The sequence below is a fragment of the Mus musculus genome, chromosome 5, assembly GCF_000001635.26.
Source record: "Mus musculus strain C57BL/6J chromosome 5, GRCm38.p6 C57BL/6J".
Lineage (NCBI taxonomy): Eukaryota > Metazoa > Chordata > Mammalia > Rodentia > Muridae > Mus > Mus musculus.
In genome coordinates, this window is record NC_000071.6 from 21,684,250 (window position 1) to 21,705,508 (window position 21,259).

The 21,259-nt window shown below is 42.1% G+C and overlaps 1 protein-coding gene and 1 pseudogene across 5 annotated transcripts in view; one reads left to right on the plus strand and one right to left on the minus strand.

Annotated features, from left to right (window-relative positions):
* Napepld (N-acyl phosphatidylethanolamine phospholipase D) overlaps window positions 1–17,373 on the minus strand; it is a 38,722-nt gene extending 21,349 nt beyond the window's left edge. Inside the window, exon 1 of one of the 5 annotated variants that reach the window (NM_001359965.1) lies at window positions 17,292–17,373. Coding sequence is in view for 1 of the 5 variants with exons in the window: in NM_001359964.1 (NP_001346893.1) it covers window positions 16,910–16,917 (8 nt within the window). In the remaining 4 variants the exon portion in view is untranslated. Of the gene's footprint in view, window positions 1–16,725; window positions 17,261–17,291 lie in introns of those variants that run through there. The other 4 variants (XM_006535712.3, NM_178728.6, NM_001359964.1 and 1 more) reach the window with 4 other exon arrangements.
* On the plus strand, window positions 5,108–5,925 carry Gm15719 (predicted gene 15719; annotated as a pseudogene).
* Window positions 17,374–21,259: the final 3,886 nt, after the last annotated feature.

Below are 21,259 nucleotides of genomic sequence, written 5' to 3' on the forward strand. Positions count from 1 at the left end.
ACCACAACAAATACTTGCTCTTTTTAAATTGCTTCCCTCAGGCCGATGGCACAAAACAAAACCAAGAAGCCACACGGGCCCTTTCCGTATCCGTATCAGCATAACTACCAATGTTCTGAGCAATAAAGTAAGACCGGCTTAGTTTCCTAAGATGCCTCAGTGATTCAAGTGCCTTCTATACACCCCTGCTAAGCTTGGCCATTTTATACTAACAACAATCTGTAACCTATTCCCCTAGAGAGTACAGATGCGGTCACCCGCCAAGGAAGGAGACAGCACATCAACTGACCTAGCAACAACATAAATTCTAAGTAACGCAGACTTAAAACTGCCAAGACACTAAAGCCTCCTGGCTGTGAAGAAATGTCCCACCTTTTCTTCATCTTGATTTTCCCATCTATAAAATAAAGATAAAGACATCACTGGCTCCCGAAGTTACGAAAAAGACTGAACAGCCTAAGCCAATGAAACCACTGGAGACTCAGGCGCACACCAGCTCGCCTCAGCTGCTACCACTGACCGTTACTGCACCTACCGTCACCCACACTGCAATCCTTGACTGTCAATCATGCAGGACCAAAAATACTCAGAACTGGGAAATAATGCATTAAAAGTATGAAGTTACCTGCTATGTAGAACTTCATTTCCTTCCTACCGATTATATTAAGCAAACAAACACGTGCTTTCTAATTGGTTTAGAATCAAAACATACATAATTACACAACATATAACCCTATTTTTAAAAATAACAGAAAACCAAATGTTCTTTTCCTGGCTACGGGGTGATGAGATACAAAGATGCCCGAGAGAGAAAGGGAAAGAACACAAGCCCCAGGCGGCACATGAACATGCCCGGTTTCTTTCTCTAACATGAGGGTAAATACTCGGCCATCTGGAGAATAGCCACTGGAGAAAGGAAACCAGAGCTAACAAAAGCCAAACACCCTCCGGGGGAGCTGAGAGAGGGGCTCCCAGGCTTCACAGCTTAGGCAAACAGCCTCTCTAATCCTCCTTTTTCTCACCTGTAAAATGCCCACCTACCCAGCGGAGGTTTCAAAGGATTAGATGATATTACGGACATTGTGTTCACACCCGAATGCTAACCCTTTTCTCTCTAACCTTGTTAGCTGACCAAACAGCTAAATTCCGTATATTCTAAAGCTTAAAGTGTTCTGGCTAAGGTGCCTCACTGTGAGTTCTCACAGACTCACTTTTTATGTCTTAAAAGTTAAGTCTAAGAGCTGGGCGTGGTGGCGCACGCTTTTAATCCCAGCACTCGGGAGGCAGAGGCAGGCGGATTTCTGAGTTCGAGGCCAGCCTGGTCTACAGAGTGAGTTCCAGGACAGCCAGGGCTACACAGAGAAACCCTGTCTCAAAAAACCAAAAAAAAAAAAAAAAAAGTTAAGTCTAGACTGAGGCCTCTACAAAGGCAAAGACAGTGACTAGCCATTAAAATTCAGTTCGTTTATGAGATCAGATTTGGGAGTTTAGATAGCTGGCATTCCTATATAAACAGATCACATAGGAAGAGCTACATCACAGTTAGGTTTGGGAAACAATACTTGGCAGTCTCGTGAAGTGAGGCCATGCAAGACTAGAAAAGCCATGTCAGGAAGGTTTGCTACACTGTGGGCAACCATAGAACAATGAAGATGCTTAAACGGGGTGCTGCTGGAAAGCAAATTCTGGAAACAGGGTAAAAAAAAAAAAAGTAAAAGAAAGGTCTAGAAACCTGAACCAGGGGGCCAACTTTGATCCCAGCACTCAGGAAGCCGAGTCCAAAGCCGAGTCCAAAGCCAGCCTAGCCTACATAACGAATTCCTGGACAGCCAGAGTTACATAAGGAAGAGACTCTGTCTCAAATGAAAACGGACAAAAACCAACCCTAGAGCTAAGGAGATGGATGAGTGAATAGAAAAGAGAAGCCTGGAACACCCAATGACAGCAAAGCACCTGCTACACAGTCCTCCAGTTCATTTCAATTAAGGCTCTCAGGAAGCCCAGAAGTTAGGTATCCTAATCTCACAAGCAGACAGTCCAATCAATGGAGACTGAGACAACAGCAATGAGAAAAGCAATCATTACAGTAAATCCAAGAGTCAAAAAAGACACTGGAATCTCGGAGATGAGAAAGTATTTGGATGGCTGGAAACTTTAGGGATGAGATAGTCAGGTGGAATCGGTCAGACCTGGCGGCACCCCAGGCAAAGCAGACGCCTGACCTGCTGGATCTGAAATCGAGTCCGACATCACCGGGAAGTAATGGATAATCACAGGATCCAAGCTGCTACAAGGATGCTCAGAGTGGCAGCAAGGGGACAGTGACGTCTGTCAGGGTGCCTGCTCCTTTTCCCAGCCCTGCCTCGCTCCCTCCTGAGTCATCTATAAAATAGGTCTGCACATCAAATGACCATCCGCGCTTTATACCTCCCATGACCCTTCTACAATGACACAGTCTTCGGAGCTGGTCTACTCTAAGCAAATCTCACGCAAATGAAACAAAAGAGAGAGAGAGGCCCCAAGGGTTTCTCCTGCAAAAGTCAGCAAGGTGGCTCAGAAAGGCTGAGGCTTCTGGCTCTGCTCACACTCGCCTGCCTCCAAACAGCAGCCCTTACCTTGATTCTCAGATGTTACTGTTCCTACCTTGAGGCCACCAAATGCCTCCACAGGAATTCTACCTATGATTTTCCAGTGTCTGAGGGATTGGGGGGCAGGGGGAGGGGTGTATGAAAACTAGTAGTCACGGCGTTTTCTAATACTTCCATGACGTCATGTGACGCTGATGATGACACCACATGCATGCAATCTCTTTGAGAGACTGAGAGGAGGAGACTCACAAGGAGAACTGAACCCAGGCAACCTGGAAAGAAGGTTTTGGAGGCAAAGCCCTGAAAGGCCATTCAGTGGATGTGGAAAAATGACCACCTGAGCCTAATGCCATGGAGACACACAGAGCCTGCCTGAGAGCTGAGTCACACGAGAGGGACTCTCACTGCAACTGCTGCCTTCTGGTCGCTGTTAGTGTCTATAGCAACAATCTCACAAAGGGAAACTCACTAGAGGAAAAGGCACGAAAACCAGAAGCGAGTTCTATGTACTGAAAAGCTCTGCCTCTGAGCTTTTCAAACACAAATCTGTTGCAAAAAAAAAAAAAAAGATGACAGCTCCATACTGTAACCACCAAGTACAGTGGATATTAACTGCTTCTTTAATAGCTGAAGGACTCAGCCCCTCTAACCAAAGGGAGTTCTGAACCATGACAGTGTAGAAATATTTTACTTCAGAAATTGCACACATGGGTAAAATGCTTTCTGAAAACAAGAACCCTCTATTTCAGAATTGTTTCATACTTTTGACATTTAAGACATGCCAGCTCCCTAGAATTCAATGTACTGCTTTATCATTTGAAAAGTGAGAGGGAAAAATATCACAACAGTACAACGTATGTTTGGGGCTTCAACATTTGCATAAATTAGGAAGCAGCAGATTAGAATTCCTACAACAGATTTTTATAAATACCAGGAGACTGGTACAACAGGAGTGCTGATGCTACATTGTCAGATATCAGACTGAATAAAGCCACACACTTACACACACTTTCTAGTTCCCCTTACGTTTACTGGAAGAAAAGGATCCTTTTACTACAAGGCTAGATAGCATAGGTTAAAAAATAACAACATCCCAGTTCTCTAAAATGTCTCTAAAGGACTTCAGGAGAGTCAAATGAATTCTACCCACCCCTGAAATTCTCTAAGACATCATGAGAGACACCTACAGACATGAAACAAGGTGCTGTGAGGGCAAATATGTCCAAGCCTGGGAATGACACTATATAACAAAAGGAGAATGTTCTGTGTGAAGATCATTCATTAATTAAATAATTATATAGCAATAGATATTTTATTGCATATAATACATAGTTTTCTTTAATATTATTTAATATATTAGAAGCAACAAGATTAATATAAAATATATAATAGATATGAAATAGATATTTGAATATATATATATATGTATATATATATACACACACACACACACACACACACATACACACACACATATCATGTATGTCATGCATCTATAGACATTTGCCAAGTAGTATCTTAATAAGAACTCAGGCTCCTTGCTTTAAACATCAAGTCCTCTTTGCAGTACTAAAATGAATAAATAATAACACCATAGGTTAGTACTCTGAAGTACCAAACACAAATTGTTATCTGGGGGACAGTGGACCTTGCCAGGAAACTTAGTAGGTCTATGGGTCTATGTCCCCAGAAACTCGGGGTACACACACACCTGAGATAGTAAAGCAGCTCCCTGCTCCCTGCCAGACTCCTGGCCTGGAACACGAGCCACATGAGGAAACATGACCTGTGGTCACGTTGGCCCAGAACAGGGTTCTCCATGCTATTGAGGTTCCTAACGGCCCTGCCTGAGGGTTTAGCCAATAAGCTCCTCTTCCTGGACATTCCCTTCTAAAAAGGTTATTTAATCTCTGGTCCACCCTGAGAAGTTGGTACTCATCTGTTTCCACGATGAACAAACAATAAACAGTTTGGAGCTGAGGACTATCTTTCATCAAGAACCACTCTGGGGAGCATGGAGAAAGCCTTTGACTATGGAGCCATAAGGTAAGCCTCCCGCAGAGCTTCCTGCTAAGCTAAGGACAATCAGAGAAGAGCTAAGAGGAGCTCCCGCCTTGGCAGGGCTGCACGCTGTCCTCAGCCTGCGGGCCCCCAGTGGTCCCGGACTCATGGTGGGCCTGTGGAGCCCCAACACTTCATTCCAGACATCTCTGTGTGGTTTTCTAATGGCGACCAGATGCCCAGAAGTCAGGGAATATCAGCTTCGGCTTCCTACATCCCAGACTGCGTTTTCCCTCCCCGGAAGCCCAGCACCCGACAGCAGCAGCGTCAAGCTCCCCGTGTTTCACCTCCCCAGCGGCTACGGCGAACGGTGGGGAGGAATACGGACCCACAATTATCTGTACTATGATTTATATTTAGTAAAAGAGTGAAAAAATGTAAGACATTTTATCCAGTCAAGATGCTTCTTATATGAAAGACAATCTTGCTTCCTCTCCTTCTGGAGTCGGGAAATGGCCGCTGTGTAGTTACCACGGAGGTACACACCCCAACCCACCCCCGCACGCACATCGTGTTTCGGCGTGTCAGGTATTTGAATTCAGAGTTTAGTTTCCCATAACATTCTCTACAAGAAGAATCTTGGCAGTATCTCAAAGACATCACTGACTTCTGGATCCTGCATAAAGCCCAAGGAGAAAAGAAATGGGCCGCTCCAATTAGATCACATTCTTTAAGATCCAAGTCTAGATCAGAGTCTAGTTCTAGATCAAGATCACATTCCAGAAAGAAGAGATACAGTTCTAGGTCTCAATCCAGAACATATTCAAGGTCTCATAGTAGAGATCATATTTATTCTAGAGATTATCGTTAAGATTACAGAATTAAGATTACAAAAATAATAGAGGAATGAGACGACCTTATGGGTACAGAGGAAGGGGTAAGGGTATTATCAAGGAGGAAGAGGGAGATACCATCGAGGTGGCTATAGACCTGTCTAGAATAGAAGGCACTCTAGGAGTCCTTGACGAGGTCAGTCACGGTCCAGGAGTCCAAAAAGAAGACCCATGTCTTCTCAAAGATCCCGAAGCAGATCTCGCCGGTCATATAGATCTTCTAGGTCTCCAAGATCATCATCATCTCACTCTTCATCCCCATACAGCAAATCTCCTGTCTCTAAAAGACGAGGGTCTCAGGAAAAACAAACCAAAAAAGCTGAGGGGGAACCCCAAGAAGAGAGTCCTTTGAAAAGCAAATCACAGGAGGAACCAAAGGATACTTTTGAACATGATCCATCTGAATCTATTGATGAGTTTAATAAATCTGCTACTTCTGGTGAAAAAAAAAAAAAGAAAGACAATCTCAAAATGTAAAATTGAAAAACCTACATTGCTGAAACTCTATTTCTTCTTTGATAATTTTATGTAAGAAAAAAACTATGCGCTAGAGAAAGCACCCAAGGAGCTGAAGGGGTCTGCAACTCTATAGGTGGAACAACAATATGAACTAACCAGTACCCCCAGAACTCCAGTCTCTAGCTGCATATGTATCAGAAGATGGCCTAGTCGGCCATCATTGGGAAGAGAGGCCCCTTGGTCTTGCAAACTTTATATGTCCCAGTATAGGGGAACGCCAGGGCCAAGAAGTGGGAGTGGGTGGGTAGGGGAGTTGGGGGGAGGTATAGGGGACTTTTGGGATAGCATTTGAAATGTAAATGAAGAAAATACCTAATTAAAAAAAGAAGAAAAAAAGAAAAGAAACTATGACAATATTTGTTTCCTTACACCTTATTAATATCATAGTATTTGCTTGCATCTAAAAACCTCAAACTTGTCTCATAAAGTTCTAATTATTGAAAAAAATTGCTTGAACACAAATTGTTTGATAAAAGAAATGTTAAACAAAAGTATAGTTAGATTTAACAGTAAATTGTAAGAGGAATAAACACAAAACATAAGTCAACTCTTTAAACTTGAAAGCACATTTTCTTTGCAAGAGGAGTCAGGGACAGCAGGTGCCCTGACAATGCTTGTCCTGGCTGCACACTGCCAAGGCTTTAAATATTAACTATCAGACTAATGCAGTATACTGAACTAAAAGTCACCTATGGGCTAGTAAGAGATTTTAAGTCACTAAACCATATGAACACTCTAAACATCGCCTCTACAAGTTTTTCCTTTCATGTAAGTAATAAAGTAAAGATTTAATGGCAATTAGAAGGAAGCCTCTGGAGAGGTAAGAACACTTACTGCCCTTACAGAGGACCCAGGTGTGGTGCCCAGATAGTGGCTCACAACTATCCTCAACGCCAGTTCAGGGGCTTCCAAACCCTCTTCCAGCCTTATTGAACATGAGGCATGTACACAGTACACCTGTGTACATGCAGGCAAAATAGCATATAAAACACCATTTAACTGAACACAACTGGATAACTCAGGATAATCATGTTATGACAAATTTAGAAAATAGGCAAAAAATGTCTCTTTTATTTAATTATCCCTTCTTTAATACTTTAAATAAAACTAGCCACAAAAGTAGATTTGTTCCTGGTGGTAATAATATCTAAATGCTATACAGAATTAGATGGTTAAAGAGGTTGGTGGATAAAGGCAGGAAAGACACTAAGCTTAAAATATGCAAATGACCTTAAAGGTCCTTTCACTTTCCTTAAGCCAACTTTAACAAAACTGTGATTCCAAAATGTGGGTATCCTTTTTCCTGTTCCTACTCCATCATAACTACACTAAAAGAAAACTTTCTGTGCATAAGCAACCCATGACAAAAAGAAATGGAGACCTGGGATCTTTGTAACCTCTGGTGGGAAAAAGAGAGCAGTGAACAGCTCAGTTCCCACTTTGGTCAGTGTTCCAACTCTAGTGAGTGCTCCAAATCTGGTGAGTGCTCCCACTTTGGTGAGTGCTCCCACTTTGGTTGCACTGAATTCTGCAGCCTTTAGAAAGTCACCTAACTTTGCTGAGATTCGCTTTCATTCAGCTATAAAATGAGAGGACTGGGCCATAGTGCTAAAGTCACTTCTGCCTCTAGAACTGTAACAATCTTTAGCCCTGCCAAGACTCAGCTCAGGCTCCCAGCACTTGGCTTCTCTAACTAGGGCTGGCCATAGCCAGACCCTCCCATTCCAATGCCTGGAAGGAAACTCTCTGTCTAGCCACTTTCCCCAAGCTGACCGGAAAGTCTCATGGAGTATTTTTATCTGAGAACAGTTATTGGAAGTGTGATGTCATGTGTTTCAAGACATGACACAGTATCTCTGAAGAGACTGTAGAGACTGTAGGACAAATGGGGCACAGACACTGAGATCTAAGTAGAGGGTGACTGCTACTGTACCTGTCAAGTCATGTTTAGTAAACACTGTTTGAAGGAACACTGTTCCAAGCTAATTTTCCAGGTACAGGGGGAAGGGAGAGTGGGGTGGAAGTGCAGGCTCCAACCCTAAGCAGCCATACTGATGTTAGCTTGCTCCAGATCATGTCGATAGAAGCTCAGCTTTGAAGGATGAAAATGATAGTCTTTAGAATAAAGCATTTCTGAAACTAGTGGCCCAAGTTCATGAGGAAGCCTCACATGGCAAGTAGTTCACACCGGTGGTCATGTGACACACAGGGTCACTGCCGCTGGGAAGACTCATAACTTCCTGAATATATGGCCAACAAGGAACTTGACTTGTGTTGGATGTGGGAGGTTGCTAGTGACTAGCATGACAGGCCTAGAAACCTGGACGCAGTCCTGAGGCAAAAAGTTCACAGAAACTTAGTCTCCTGGAGCCGTGGCATCCCGTATAACGAATGCTTGCTTTAGCCGGTGAACGGATCTGTGTGCTTTCCCTCAGTATTGTTTTATTATAGGTGTCTCCAAGCAATGACTTGCCAAATACCTAAGCAAAATTGAACTTTGCTTCCTGGCCTTCACCAATGCCCTAGGTAGTCTTGAGCTGACCTTGGGCTTGGAATTCAGTAAGAATGTTGCCTATTCAGTGACATTCAGAATTGCCTCTAGTATTGTAAGAGAGATAGTGAAAGAAATCAGGCATTACTGTCTACCACTTAGAAATCTCAGGGCAAGCTTAGCAAAGTATACTTAGAATCTTCATTACTGTCAGGTATTGCAGACTACATTGCATATTAGAAGAAAGTTGGTGAGTTCATCTGACAAATGGAAATTTCCTACAGTTACTTAGGCGTGGTGACGCACGCCTTTAATCCCAGCACTTGGGAGGCAGAGTCAGGTGGATTTCTGAGTTCCAGGCCAGCCTGGTCTACAGAGTGAGTTCCAGGACAGCCAGGGTTCCAGAAACCCTGTCTCAAAAAAAAAAAAAAAAAAAAAAAAAAAAAAAGAAGGAAGGAAGGAAAGGAAAGGAAAGGAAAGGAAAGGAAAGGAAAGGAAAGGAAAAAGGAAAGGAAAAAGGAAAGGAAAAAGGAAAGGAAAAAGGAAAGGAAAAAGGAAAGGAAAAAGGAAAGGAAAAAGGAAAGGAAAAGGAAAGGAAAAAGGAAAGGAAAAAGGAAAAAGGAAAGGAAAGGAAAAAGGAAAGGAAAGGAAAGGAAAGGAAAGGAAAGGAAAGGAAAGGAAAGGAAAGGAAAGGAAAGGAAAGGAAAGGAAAGGAAAGGGTTACAAGAAGAAACTACAATCAACAGTAAAGATTTTTACAAGGAAACCAGCCCAGGCACTACTGAGGTCAGACCCTGGCTTCTTCACCACAGACCAAGAATCGGAGGGAGATATGAAGTCAGTTTCAGGTCAACTAATAAAGCCACGAGGTTCAAAGGAGGTTTCAGACGCTGAAGTTCAACTCAGTATACTCTCTTAATGAACAGGAAGCATGTAGTAAATTATAAAAGCATTTTTAAAAGCAGAGCATAATTAAAATGTACTAAACTTGACTGTCAGGGTAAAATCATAAATATTTCACAAATATTTAAAAATAAATCTGTCCAAACTTTGCCACTGATACTCCTGTCTATGCTGTAGTTTTACAACTCTTAGTCCAGTATCTGGCACACAGTAAACCTTCAGTAACTATAAATTGCCATTTTATTGCACTCTAAAACACTAATATATGTGAACTAAAGATAATGGAATAAATAAAATGAAATGGAATCAACTCAGGAATGAGTCTTCACTTTTATTTCTGAATGACAGAAGCCTTGGTGCTCTTAGAATTCACACAAGTCTCAAAAATAAGACCACCATACCCAAGATTTTACCAACTCCAGACCTCCTTCTGGATCCACCTGGAAGCTCTCAGAAGCCTTGAGAGTCTCTTGGCTTTGAAAATAATAACAATCTTCTCTACCACATTCCTTTTTGTCCCTTCACTGTCCCCCCAAGAGCAAAGACTACAAACTTCCAATACCATGGATCCAGCACTTCTGGCAGGGTTCAGAGCCCTAGCTAAAATGTCCACAATGGGACAACACAAAAGGCAAGCAAGGCCAGCTCCAGATAAATTGCATCCCTACAGCATCTCAGTGTCTGGCCTCTTCAGTCAAAGATCACTTATCTAAGTATCTCTCACCTCCTCTCAATGGTCAAACCAGGCTGCCAAGAAAGGATCTGATCTCTAGCATGTGACTGATAAACCTTCTTAGAACAGTTCTTGTCCAGCCGGAGAACAAAGCCTCATGCCTGATTCCCAGTGCTGAGGGCACATCAGGATTAACTGTGGAGATTTTATACTGTGCCTGAGGCTGCTGAGCCAAACCTCTGAAGGAGGTACCCATGGTTGGTTGGTCAGGGATCAAGGCTGAGAACCATTTCTGTGCTTTAAGTCACTAATCATCAGCACAAAGAGGTTCAGGCATTTAGGAAGGTCCCAAGAGTCTCTCTGGTATTCTAGAATTTAGGCTAGGTTGGCATTAATCTTCTCTTTTACCACTTGGTGCCAGAATCCTGACATTGGCTATTTGCAGTACTGGATGGGGAAGACTACCTTGCCACTTATAACGTTGATAAGTAACAGACTTATCGTCTATTCACTTGAGTCTCTATTTTGGCTCTGCTTCCAGAGAGCCAAGCCAAGGGGAAAAAAATACAATCAGTAATATAACAATACCTAGCAGTCAATACCCAAGTGCTAACTGTTCAACAAATACTTGTGGAATGAACAAATGAAGAACAGGGCTCAATTAGAACACCTGCTGGAAATCAAATAAAAAGAGAAGCAAGAGTAAAGGGCAAAGAGACTTAAGTCAACAAAGGGCGCTCCCACTAACTGGAGAAGGTATGAGGAATGGCTGGGAGGGTGGAGTCTACTGCTGGACCAGGTAAAGACAAAAGAGATCCACCATAAACTCCAGCCTCCCTTGTCCAGCTCAGGGTATAACACCAGCTGAGCAGCTACATCTCCAGCCTTCCAGCAAGGGATGGCCACGTTGGTCAGACTCTGATCAGTCTGATATAACCACAAGCCACATACACTGCTACTCGTAGTCTCCCTAAGAGAAAGGAGATCACTGTCCAGATTGCTCCTGCATCTTGCTACAGGAAGCCATCTGGAGCCCACACTCCAGGAATGGCACACACCACACTAAGTCAAAACATGCCAGTTCTGTACTTTTTCCACATTTTTTAAAATTAATTTTATTTTACTTTTGAGCCAGTGTCTCCTATAACACAAACTATCTTTGGACTTGTTTTGGAGCCAAGGATGACCTTGAATTCTTTTTTTTTAAAGATTTATTTATAATTATACATAAGTATGCTGTAGCTGACTTCAGATGCACCAGAAGAGGGCGTCAGATCTCACTGTGGGTGTTTGTGAGCCACCATGTGGTTGGTAGGATTTGAACTCAGGACCTTTGGAAGAGCAGTCAGTGCTCTTACCTGCTGAGCCATCTCACCAGCCCCCTTTTTCCACATTTAAGAGAAACATGTTTAAGCAATGTTCCAAACTGTCCCAATACCAGTCCTGTCCAATATAGCTGCCATAACTGGAAAGTTTAATAGAGTATCAAAAAAAAAAAAAAACCAACAACAACAACAACTAAAGGTAAGGCTTGCATAAAGTCAAAAAGTTAGTAACAGTTAAGTCTCAGGGTCCAACCCATGCTGATCAAACCACAAAGCCCGTGCTTTCCACTAATCAAGTCCAACCTACAAGGAAAGATCCAATGAGTTATCTTTAACAGCGAAGTACAATCCACAATTTAAAAACTAAAACTACTAGCATTGACATAGAGACAGGTTAGCCTTAGTTTGCTTTTTTAATTATGTATTTATGTATGTATGTATGTATGTATGTATGTATTTTTGAGACAGGGTTTCTTTGCGTAGCCCTGGCTGTCCTGGAACTTGCCTATAGACCAGGCTGGCCTCAAATTCACAGAGATCCACCTGCCTCTTCCTCCCAAGTCTGGGACTAAGGCATGCGGCACCACTGCCCATCTTTGCTTTCAACAATGTGTGTGTGTGTGTTTTTTTTTCTTTTCTAAGTAAAAAGCTATTAGTAGGAATTCAATAAGCCCTATTTCCTTGAAAAAAAAATTACTCCTTTAATCCTGCATGGTTTTCAAATTGCACTGCTTTAATTATGTGTTGTAACTTGAAATTATACAAAAGACCCATCAACAAATAGTAAGATTAACTAACAAATTAATAAGATTCTATGTTTCAGTTATATAAAATGAAAATATAAACATGGGGACTTGAACATACTTTCCTTGCTTTGAAAAGATGTCATAAATTCAGCCTGCATTTTATCTTTCTAGAAAGAGACATCTCCAGGTAGGGGACCAATATGTATAGTTTTGGGGAACTTCCCAATATTCACATTTCCAGTCCTGCATCCTGGTAAGCCCCGCCCCTTCAACTGCCAAGGCCTACTGGTCAGTAACACAAAATGCATTCATACAGCCAACAAAATTTATACAAGCTTGGCAGTAATACTAAAGGTAGCACACTGACTTAAAATATGACTTGAAAGTATCTGAATGGCCCTGCAAAAAGAAATTACAAAGCTGTGCATAACCAGGCTTATGCTTAGCCAAGAAGATGTTGCTGAGAACATCAAAAGTTTATTAGGTCAAAATTCTTCACTGGAAGGACACACAACATATGTGCACTGGCATTAATCCCATGTAAACAAAAGTTTACATGGATGCCAAGCCAGCGTTAAGGCATCAACAGCCCCTCAACAGTATCAAAAGGGTGTCACCTCTGCAGGGTAAAAGCAGTTTTAGAGATCATGATAAGCTAAGCTTTCCTCAGAGAAGCAGAGGAGGAAGCTAACCAGTTGAACCAAGTCCATACCCTCCAGGGTCTCTTGCCATTTGAATATCTATCCCATGACAAAAGTCAACACATGTGTGACCTCCTTACAGACCAAGCAAGCCAGGCCACAGAGTCATAGGATGTTCCCAGGATCTGGATCTGGCCAGAGGAGTCTAGACTGTCTATTAGCCATGCACTCCCCTTAATTATCGTTGGATAATTAAGATCGCATCTCACCTAAAAATCCTTAGCAGAGCACACAGAGACATGGTCCGCACCGGGAAGAGAAATGGCATGCTCTATCTCAAGTTCAGGACTTTGTTTAGTTTAAATTAAAAAAAAAAAAATATGAAGTCCAGAAACTGCTGAATTGTCTATTAGTGACTTTAACTCCAGGAGAAGAGAGGGTGAGCTTGGCTCTTTAACTACAGTAGAAGGAAGGGTGAGCTCGGCCCTTCAATGAGTTCTCTAAGCAAGCTAAAAAACACACACACACACACACACACACACACACAAAAACCCCACACATTTAAAACGGGAACAATTATCTCTGTAGACTGAGCAAGGGGTTTCAAACACAGAAAATAACTTCCAAAACAAATGACTGTGGTCATCTAATAGCTGTAGGCCAAGGGTCTGATAAAGCAAGACAAACAAGTGAGCGGTTTAAAGGATCGCTGATGTCCTAACTTCATTCTTCTAACTGAGGAGGATTAGAAAATCACATGAGTATATCAGACATTTCCTATTTGGTCATTAGTTAGTGTCCCTTGGTATGGAAAGTTCCAACTATATATACACACAGAGCTCTCTCTTTAAGAGTAACGGGGTTGGTTGTTCAGCGTGCCAGGCAGAAGCCATGCTAGCTTCTGCCCTTTGCTTTTTCTCAGACAGTTTTGCTACATATCCCAAACTGGCCTGGAACCCTCTATGCAGCCCAGACCAGCCTCCTACTCACAATCCCTCACCTGTCTCTTTCACCGACATGCTGGAATTATGAGCATGCGTTCCCACACTCAGTACTATGAATTGTTTTTCAGTCAGGCTTTTGATTTATGCTGATCCATCTAAATCTAGTCCCATGACTCCACAGCCAATGATAATGGCTATCCCCAACTTTTTATCCAGTTTAAAGGTACAGTATATACTGCATTGGCAACCTATACTGTGTGATCTTGGCTTGCCTGCTTCATCTGTATAACATGAATCAGAGTTATTGCCTTAAAGTACCCAATGGCTAAAATCTCCCAGGTTCATGAATTCTTGTCTTTAATCCATGGAGTAGTATTAATAAAGTCAGGTACTTTAGATCAGCAAGATCAACTAAAAATAAACATCCAAAAATATCTTGAAAAAAAAAAGTGTAGCCAGGCGTGGTGGCGCACGCCTTTAATCCCAGCACTCAGGAGGCAGAGGCAGGCAGATTTCTGAGTTCAAGGCCAGCCTGGTCTACAAAGTGAGTTCCAGGACAGCCAGGGCTATACAGAGAAACCCTGTCTTGAAAAACCGAAAAACAAAACAAAACAAAAAAAGTGTAAGTTATAATACATCATTTAAGGTTAGTTGGCAGTAGAATGAGTATAACTATGTATGGACTGCTCCTGGAGCTAGCCAAGAACATACATAGCATGGTGTAAAAGTCAATTAGTTAAATAAAAACAGAATAAATGGTTACTAGGTTCAAAAGATGGGTCAAGTAAAGCAGTAAGTTATAGACATGTAGAATTCTTCAGGAATGTAGTCGTTAGAACGACGATTGCGGGCTGGTGAGATAGCTCGGCGGGTAAGAGCACTGACTGCTCTTCCGAAGGTCCTGAGTTCAAATCCCAGCAACCACATTGTGGCTCACAACCATCCGTAATGAGATCTGACGCCTTCTTCTGGTGTGTCTGAAGACAGCTACAGTGTACTTACATACAATAATAAATAAAATCTTTGGGCTGAAGTAGGCGGAGGTCCTGAGTTCAATTCCCAACAACCACATGATGGCTCACAGCCATCTGTACAGCATACAATGTATGCATATACATAAAATAAATAAATAATAAATCTTTAAAAAAAAAAAGACGATTGCTTCAACCTTGCAGTGGAAATCACTGGAACTGATTTTCATGCCAATGTTATACATGCCTAATAGTACTTCAATTAAACCACTTTTACTTGTATTTATTTTAATCTATAGTACCTACATAGACAGGGCGCTCCATGCAGCCACATTCTTACTCATATAGAATGAAAAGGAATGGGAGACCCCACTCTAGCTACAGCTATGCACCACTAAGAGAAACACACGCATACATGCACACACAAATACACATACGCACTCGTGCACACAGAAAACAAACTAAAGTGAAAATATAAACTAAATTTCCACAAAAATCCCTTTGGCTTTCTAAATACCTAAAAGAATATAAGACTTCTTTCAAACAAATAGGTAGGAGTGACTCAAAGAACTAAAGTATAACCAAAACCTTTTCCAATAAAACATCCCTGACCTTATGACAGAACCCTTACGTTAAAATGTCTTTAAACAGTCCCACTGAACAAACATTAGAAAACAGTTTTGCATAGGAGGCAACAAAATGAACCAGCCAGTACCCCTAGACCTCCCAGGGACTAAACCACCAACCAAAGAGATCAAATGGAGGGACCCATGACTCCAGCCACATATGCAGCAGAGGATGGCCTAGTTGGTCATCAATGGGAAGAGAGACTCTTGGTCCTGTGAAGGTTCTATGCTCCAGTGTAGGGGAATGTCAGGGCCAGGAAGCGGGAGTGGGTGGGTTGGGGAGCACGGGGAGGAGGGAGGAGATAGGGGGTTTTTGGAGGGGAAACCTGGAAAGGGGATAACATTTGAAATGTAAATAAATATCTAATAAAAATAAAAAATAAAAAATCATCAGTTTTGGAATCAGAATCTGTCTGATCGAGTTTGGAATTGTGGGTGGAAAAGGAAACATGATAAATACACTAGAGATGTTTGTCTCTTGGACACTTGCTATATAATTCGTGAAGGGATGAAGCCTGTAAAAATATTAACAAAATAAAATCTTTGAAAATTATGACTGTATTTCCAATTGACTTACACCCATTTCAAACCCTCGATTCCTCTTAGATTCTGATTTTAAATGCACATTTTTGCCCTAAATCTTTAACAGAGCTAACATTTCCTTACAACAAAAATCAAACTATTTTTTTTAATTAGACTGTTGTAAGATACAAGTAATCACCCTTTTAAAGATTATGTAACTTCTTTCTAAATCATGTTGTTACCACTAACTTCTACCCAATGTGACAAAACAGAACTGTTATACGTCCATCTGTTAATAAAGATGAAAATTATTTCTTAATTTAAGAGAAGTGTGTTGCAAAAGTGGCTTTCTGACTTCATGCTAAGCCAAAACCACCCATGCAAGTCACAGCATAACAACGTATAAACAGCCTACAGTAAGGGCAAAGCAAGAATCCCAGACTTTTTTTTTTTTATGTTGTTGACTTTTCTCAATCCCTTAATGTTTTCTGGGTCTGACTGTTAGTACACATTATCCAGGTTCCACTGGAGACCTTGAACGCATATTCACAACAACCGGGTTCATACCGCGCTCCTTGGGAAGAGGAGTCCATATGAACCGCCATCAAGAATAGCCGATCTAATGAGCAAACACAGTACAAAAGAAAGAAAAGGAAAAAGAAAAGAAAGAAAAAGGTCTATTGCCATCCTTCTCTAATCCCGCCTCGTACTTTTATTCATTCTGTGGTTAAATAAGTTACTCTTACTTTAAGAAAAACGGCAATAATGCTTTGGGGATGGATTTTTTTAGGACATAAATACTACACCGAAGCTGAAATAAGTTGCTCTGAGCAAGTTGTGGACCCCATTCATTTACATACAACCAAATGAAGATACACCCACTTGTATTCCTATCGTGGAGCTGTAACCAGGGAGTCTGCAGCAGGAAGGGTAGATCTTAAATCCCAAATACAGCTACTTCCCTCTGGGCGCCTAAAAACGCGGTGGCTCTTCACGTAAGCGGATCCAGAGATGCAAGCTCCGCAACTCCAGAGGTGCGGTAATTCAAAAGAAGCCTGCCACTCACAAGTGCATCTCCAGGAGGAGGCAGGGCTTGGGTGCTAGAAACCTACTCGAAACCCGCTGCACTTCACCGAGGTATCCGAACAGCCCCAGAAAGGCTGTTCCACGCAGATATCGAGACTAAGGAGCAAACCAACGAAAAGGAACCGCGGTCGCCGAACCGCCTCCCGCGAAGATCCAGGCTAACAGCAGGGAGGCTCACCCGCAGGCGCTCAGGTTCCCGGGAAGGCGGCGCGCTGTATGTGGGCGGGGCCATGCCGGTGGGCGGCGCTGGAAGGCGGGGGGCGGAGTTGGTTAGAGGGCGGGATGAAGCGAGGCTGCTGGACGGAGCGGAAGCTCGAGGGGCGGAGCCATCTTGCGAGGGTGGAGCGAAGGGGCGGGCTCACCTTGCGCGGAGCGCAGGCAGGCGCGCGCTGCGTCGCGTCTCCTCGCCTGAGGGCCTCGGCTCTGCGGGCCCAGCCGCTCTACGCCCTCCTCCCGCGTCTCTCCTCCCTCGGCCCGGCCACCCCAGCTCCGCTGAGGACACCAACAGCTGCACGCAGCGCCTCAGCACGCGCCGCCTCCCCATCTTTGGTGGCGGTCGTCTCTGACCATGCGGTCCCAGGCTGCAGCCGGGTCATACCGGGAGCCACCCCCTGCCTGGCCTTTACCAAGATGGCTGCCCCGGAGGACAGAGGCGCAGAGGCCTCGAGGCCATCTTGGTAAAGTCCGCGCAGCGAGCAGAACTGATACCGCAAAGCTCTCTGACCAGTTTGGCTCCCAGCCTTCCAGGTCACGTGAGCTCATTCCTTGACAGTTGCTAAACCCAGAAGAATCTGGTTGCCCAATGTGCCTGTCGTGGCCCACTATGTACAACAGCACTGACAGTCTTGACTAAAGAGCTCGGTTACAGACACTGATTATATATAGTGAGTACTGAGTATAAATGGCTCCACTACCTTGTGTACTCAGTTACATTTTAAATTATGTCAGCCTTCGGCATATAATGTTCTAAATGTCTGGCTTTTTGAAATCTCAGGATAAGATCAAAACATAAAATTACAATTCTGAAATTCTTAACTGGTTGAAATTATTTCAAGAGATAACTTGCAAAGTCATACAGAATTCAATGGTAAATAGATAGGCTGACAGTTTAAATACTCTTGAAGGTCTTTGTGAGATATATTCATAGACCAGAACTAAATAGATTGTGTCTGAGATTGTGTTAGCAAAAAGAAAAGAAAGACCAGGCATTAGTACAGATACGCTAGGAATATGCAAACCAAACTATAATGCATTTAGAAAGTGACTATAGCTATCTAATACTGCAGGACACTATCGATGTATACTTGATTTCCTCAGGGTAGTTTGCAGTTGTAACTGATTGTTTTCCTTTTGCTAGTTTTAAGTGTAAAACTAGCAAAAGTTTAAAGTTTATTCCTGATAGCTCTTTTGCGCCTGGGTGGGGCTGAATAATTCTCGACATGCATTAGCAAATTTTAAAAAAGAAGGGAAGACACACTTCAAATTCAACCCCAAAGGACAGACTGCTATTACTGCTTCGATTCCTAGCATCCTTGCTAGGGAACTTTAAACATGTCATTTCTTGCCCTTATTCCATCAGTCACTGTGAACACATTTTATATACACAAAAAATGGGTCTGCATTGTCATGCTGTTTGGATAAATTTCTGATACAATAATGCTTAAATCATTTGACTCTTCTAAGAAGAAATATTCTGGGTTTCACAACCACAATAGCATTTTCATACAAAAGTAAAAGGTTTAGTTTGACATGCCGCCATGTTCACAGAGTAGTTACCTCAGCACAAGATATGAGTCTATGAGTCAGAAAATGAAAATGGAGTGCCTCTTAGCATGGTGGAGAGAGGAGTCCTCAGGGAGCTAGTGTTTTAGATAAGCAAGGCCAGTGTGTGTCGGGAAGGATCACAGTATGCAGTAAGGTTTGTTTTCCCAACCCAGCAAACACTACAGAAGTTTCAGAACTATGGAAGAATTCGTTGTTTTCCCTAGAGAAACCAAAGGAAGCAAATCAGTACAACAAATTCTATCCTGCAGAGCAAACCCTCTCCAGTTTGTTCTCCTTCACTTAGGACAGAATGAACATTGCACCCTAAGCGTTTTACTCATGGTTTAATTTTAGACTCTGACCTGCTGAACTGAGTGAGTTTTATTTGCCTTTCCTATTTATGTCTCTCTTAGGAAGTGGAACACTCAGAACGTAAGGCTAACTCTTCGTTTTCTGAATTGCTCATTTTTAATAAAGATGAGTAAATTTACACAAGTCCCTAAAAGTAGCTAATGACCAATGTAATTTTTTTTCCTGAAGGCCAACACTAGAGAATTATTTCTAGAAGACTTTAATATCAGATCTGTATTTATGGAGCTACCAACTCAAAGATTTCCTAACTATTAAAAAATATAGGCAAGGGAAAAAAGAAATCTCAAAGTTGAGTGGGAAAGAGTTGCAGAATGGGGGAAGTGAATTTATTAAAAATATGTTGTATGAAATTCTCAAAGAATTAATAGAAAATTGTTTAAAATATGTAAAACACATGTATACTGCCAAGAGATGACAGGAAGATACTTAGACAACTAAATTCTAATCACTTTTTAAAATTAACTATCTTTGACGTGAGAAAATCTCCCTTCTACCTCCCAAGTACTTAGTCCCAATCCGCCACTGTAGTTGTACTGTTCTGTTCATCTAAAACAACGGGGGTAATTGATAAAGGAGGGGAGGGTGCTGATAACAGTGGCTAGTTGTTCTGTTTTGGACCATTAGTCAGCAACTATTGGCAAAAGCCCATAGTTTCCATTTGTTTCAAGGTTTTTTAAAGAACAGTTTCAACTCTCATAGAAATGCTGCTGCTTTTTATGGTGAAAAAGGAAAAAAAAAAAAAAAAGCACATGAAAATTCACTATCCTAATCACCTGAAATGCACAGTTCAAAAGTGTTGGGGATAGCAAGGGGACTCACCAGGCAAAGGTGCTTGCCATGCAAGCCTGCCAACATAATTCAGCCCCTGAAAGGCAAGAACCAATGACACAGTTCTCCACAAATACACTATGGCACACATGCCCATACACATATCATGCACACATCCAGTAATAATTATTTTTAAAGCATTGTTGAATGGCATTTACTGTGAGCACATACAGACTAGAATATAGCTTTCTTCCCTGCCAAGATCAGACTAGACCAAACTGTGTGGGTCTATCTGTTTCTCCATAAACAGCCATTAAGGAACATTTCTTGTCTTGACTTTTCTCATCTACCTTGGGTTTCCATGTCTCTAGAAAAGCATTGGTACATATCTTCTCATGTTTCCAATTCAGAGACTAGGATATGATTCTGTGTAGTAAACTGAATAACCCCCATCACCACCAGTAACCCAAGACACTTAATTCCTGACTCCTGGAATCTGTGAGTGTTGCCTTCTATAGAAAGAAAGTTGTAATGCAGTGATTAAAGATCTTATGTCAGGTAAATTAGCCTGAAATGCCCAGGTGGGCTGTAAAGGTAATCACAAGGATCATTCTAAGAGAGAGGGAAGAAGATAAGTAGGCCAAGGGGAAAGTGGCAGCACAGAGATTGCAGGGATACAGCCACAGCCACAGAAACTTCCAGCAGCTTCTAGAAAGAACCAGTCCTCCTGAAAATGTGTCGAGAGCTCTGAGAAACCAGTCTTCGGGGTTTGGCTTCCAGAACAGTTGCGTTGTTATATTTCACCAAGTTCATGGTAATTTGTTTGAGCAGCATTCAAACCCCAGTATATTCTCCCTTAAACAGTTTTTAAGTCTAACATGAATTATAAAAAAACACTGTCAAATGTGAGGATGGAGGTGTAGCTTAGTGGTACAGTACTTGCCTAGCATGTGTGAGGCCCATACCACTACAGCACACTCTAGTACAGCATATACATAAATCTATAATACATACATCGTTTCCATAGAGAGTAGACACAGAGCTCTAAACCTTATGCAGTGACCTGTGTATTGAGCTCAGTGGGGGCAGTTTTATGAGTGGATGCTAGGGCAGAATGGGCCATTACCTTTGTTCCTGTCCCAAACAAGTTAGCTGCCCTAAGTCTCAGTTTCTTTCTCTTATAAAAGAATGAGATTAATTTACATAACTCCTAAAATTCCAGAGTTCTAAAATACAAGTCTGTTATAAAAATGTTTTACCTGGGATTTTATGTTCACACTTCATTGCTCTAACAGCCCCTCTCCAGCTTCCCTACCCACCACAAAGTCTAAACAGATTGCTGAGTGCATACACAACTCTCCTTGGGCAAATGTCACTTCTATTTGAAACGTTCTTCCCAGGCTTTACCCCTCTCAACACCGAACTG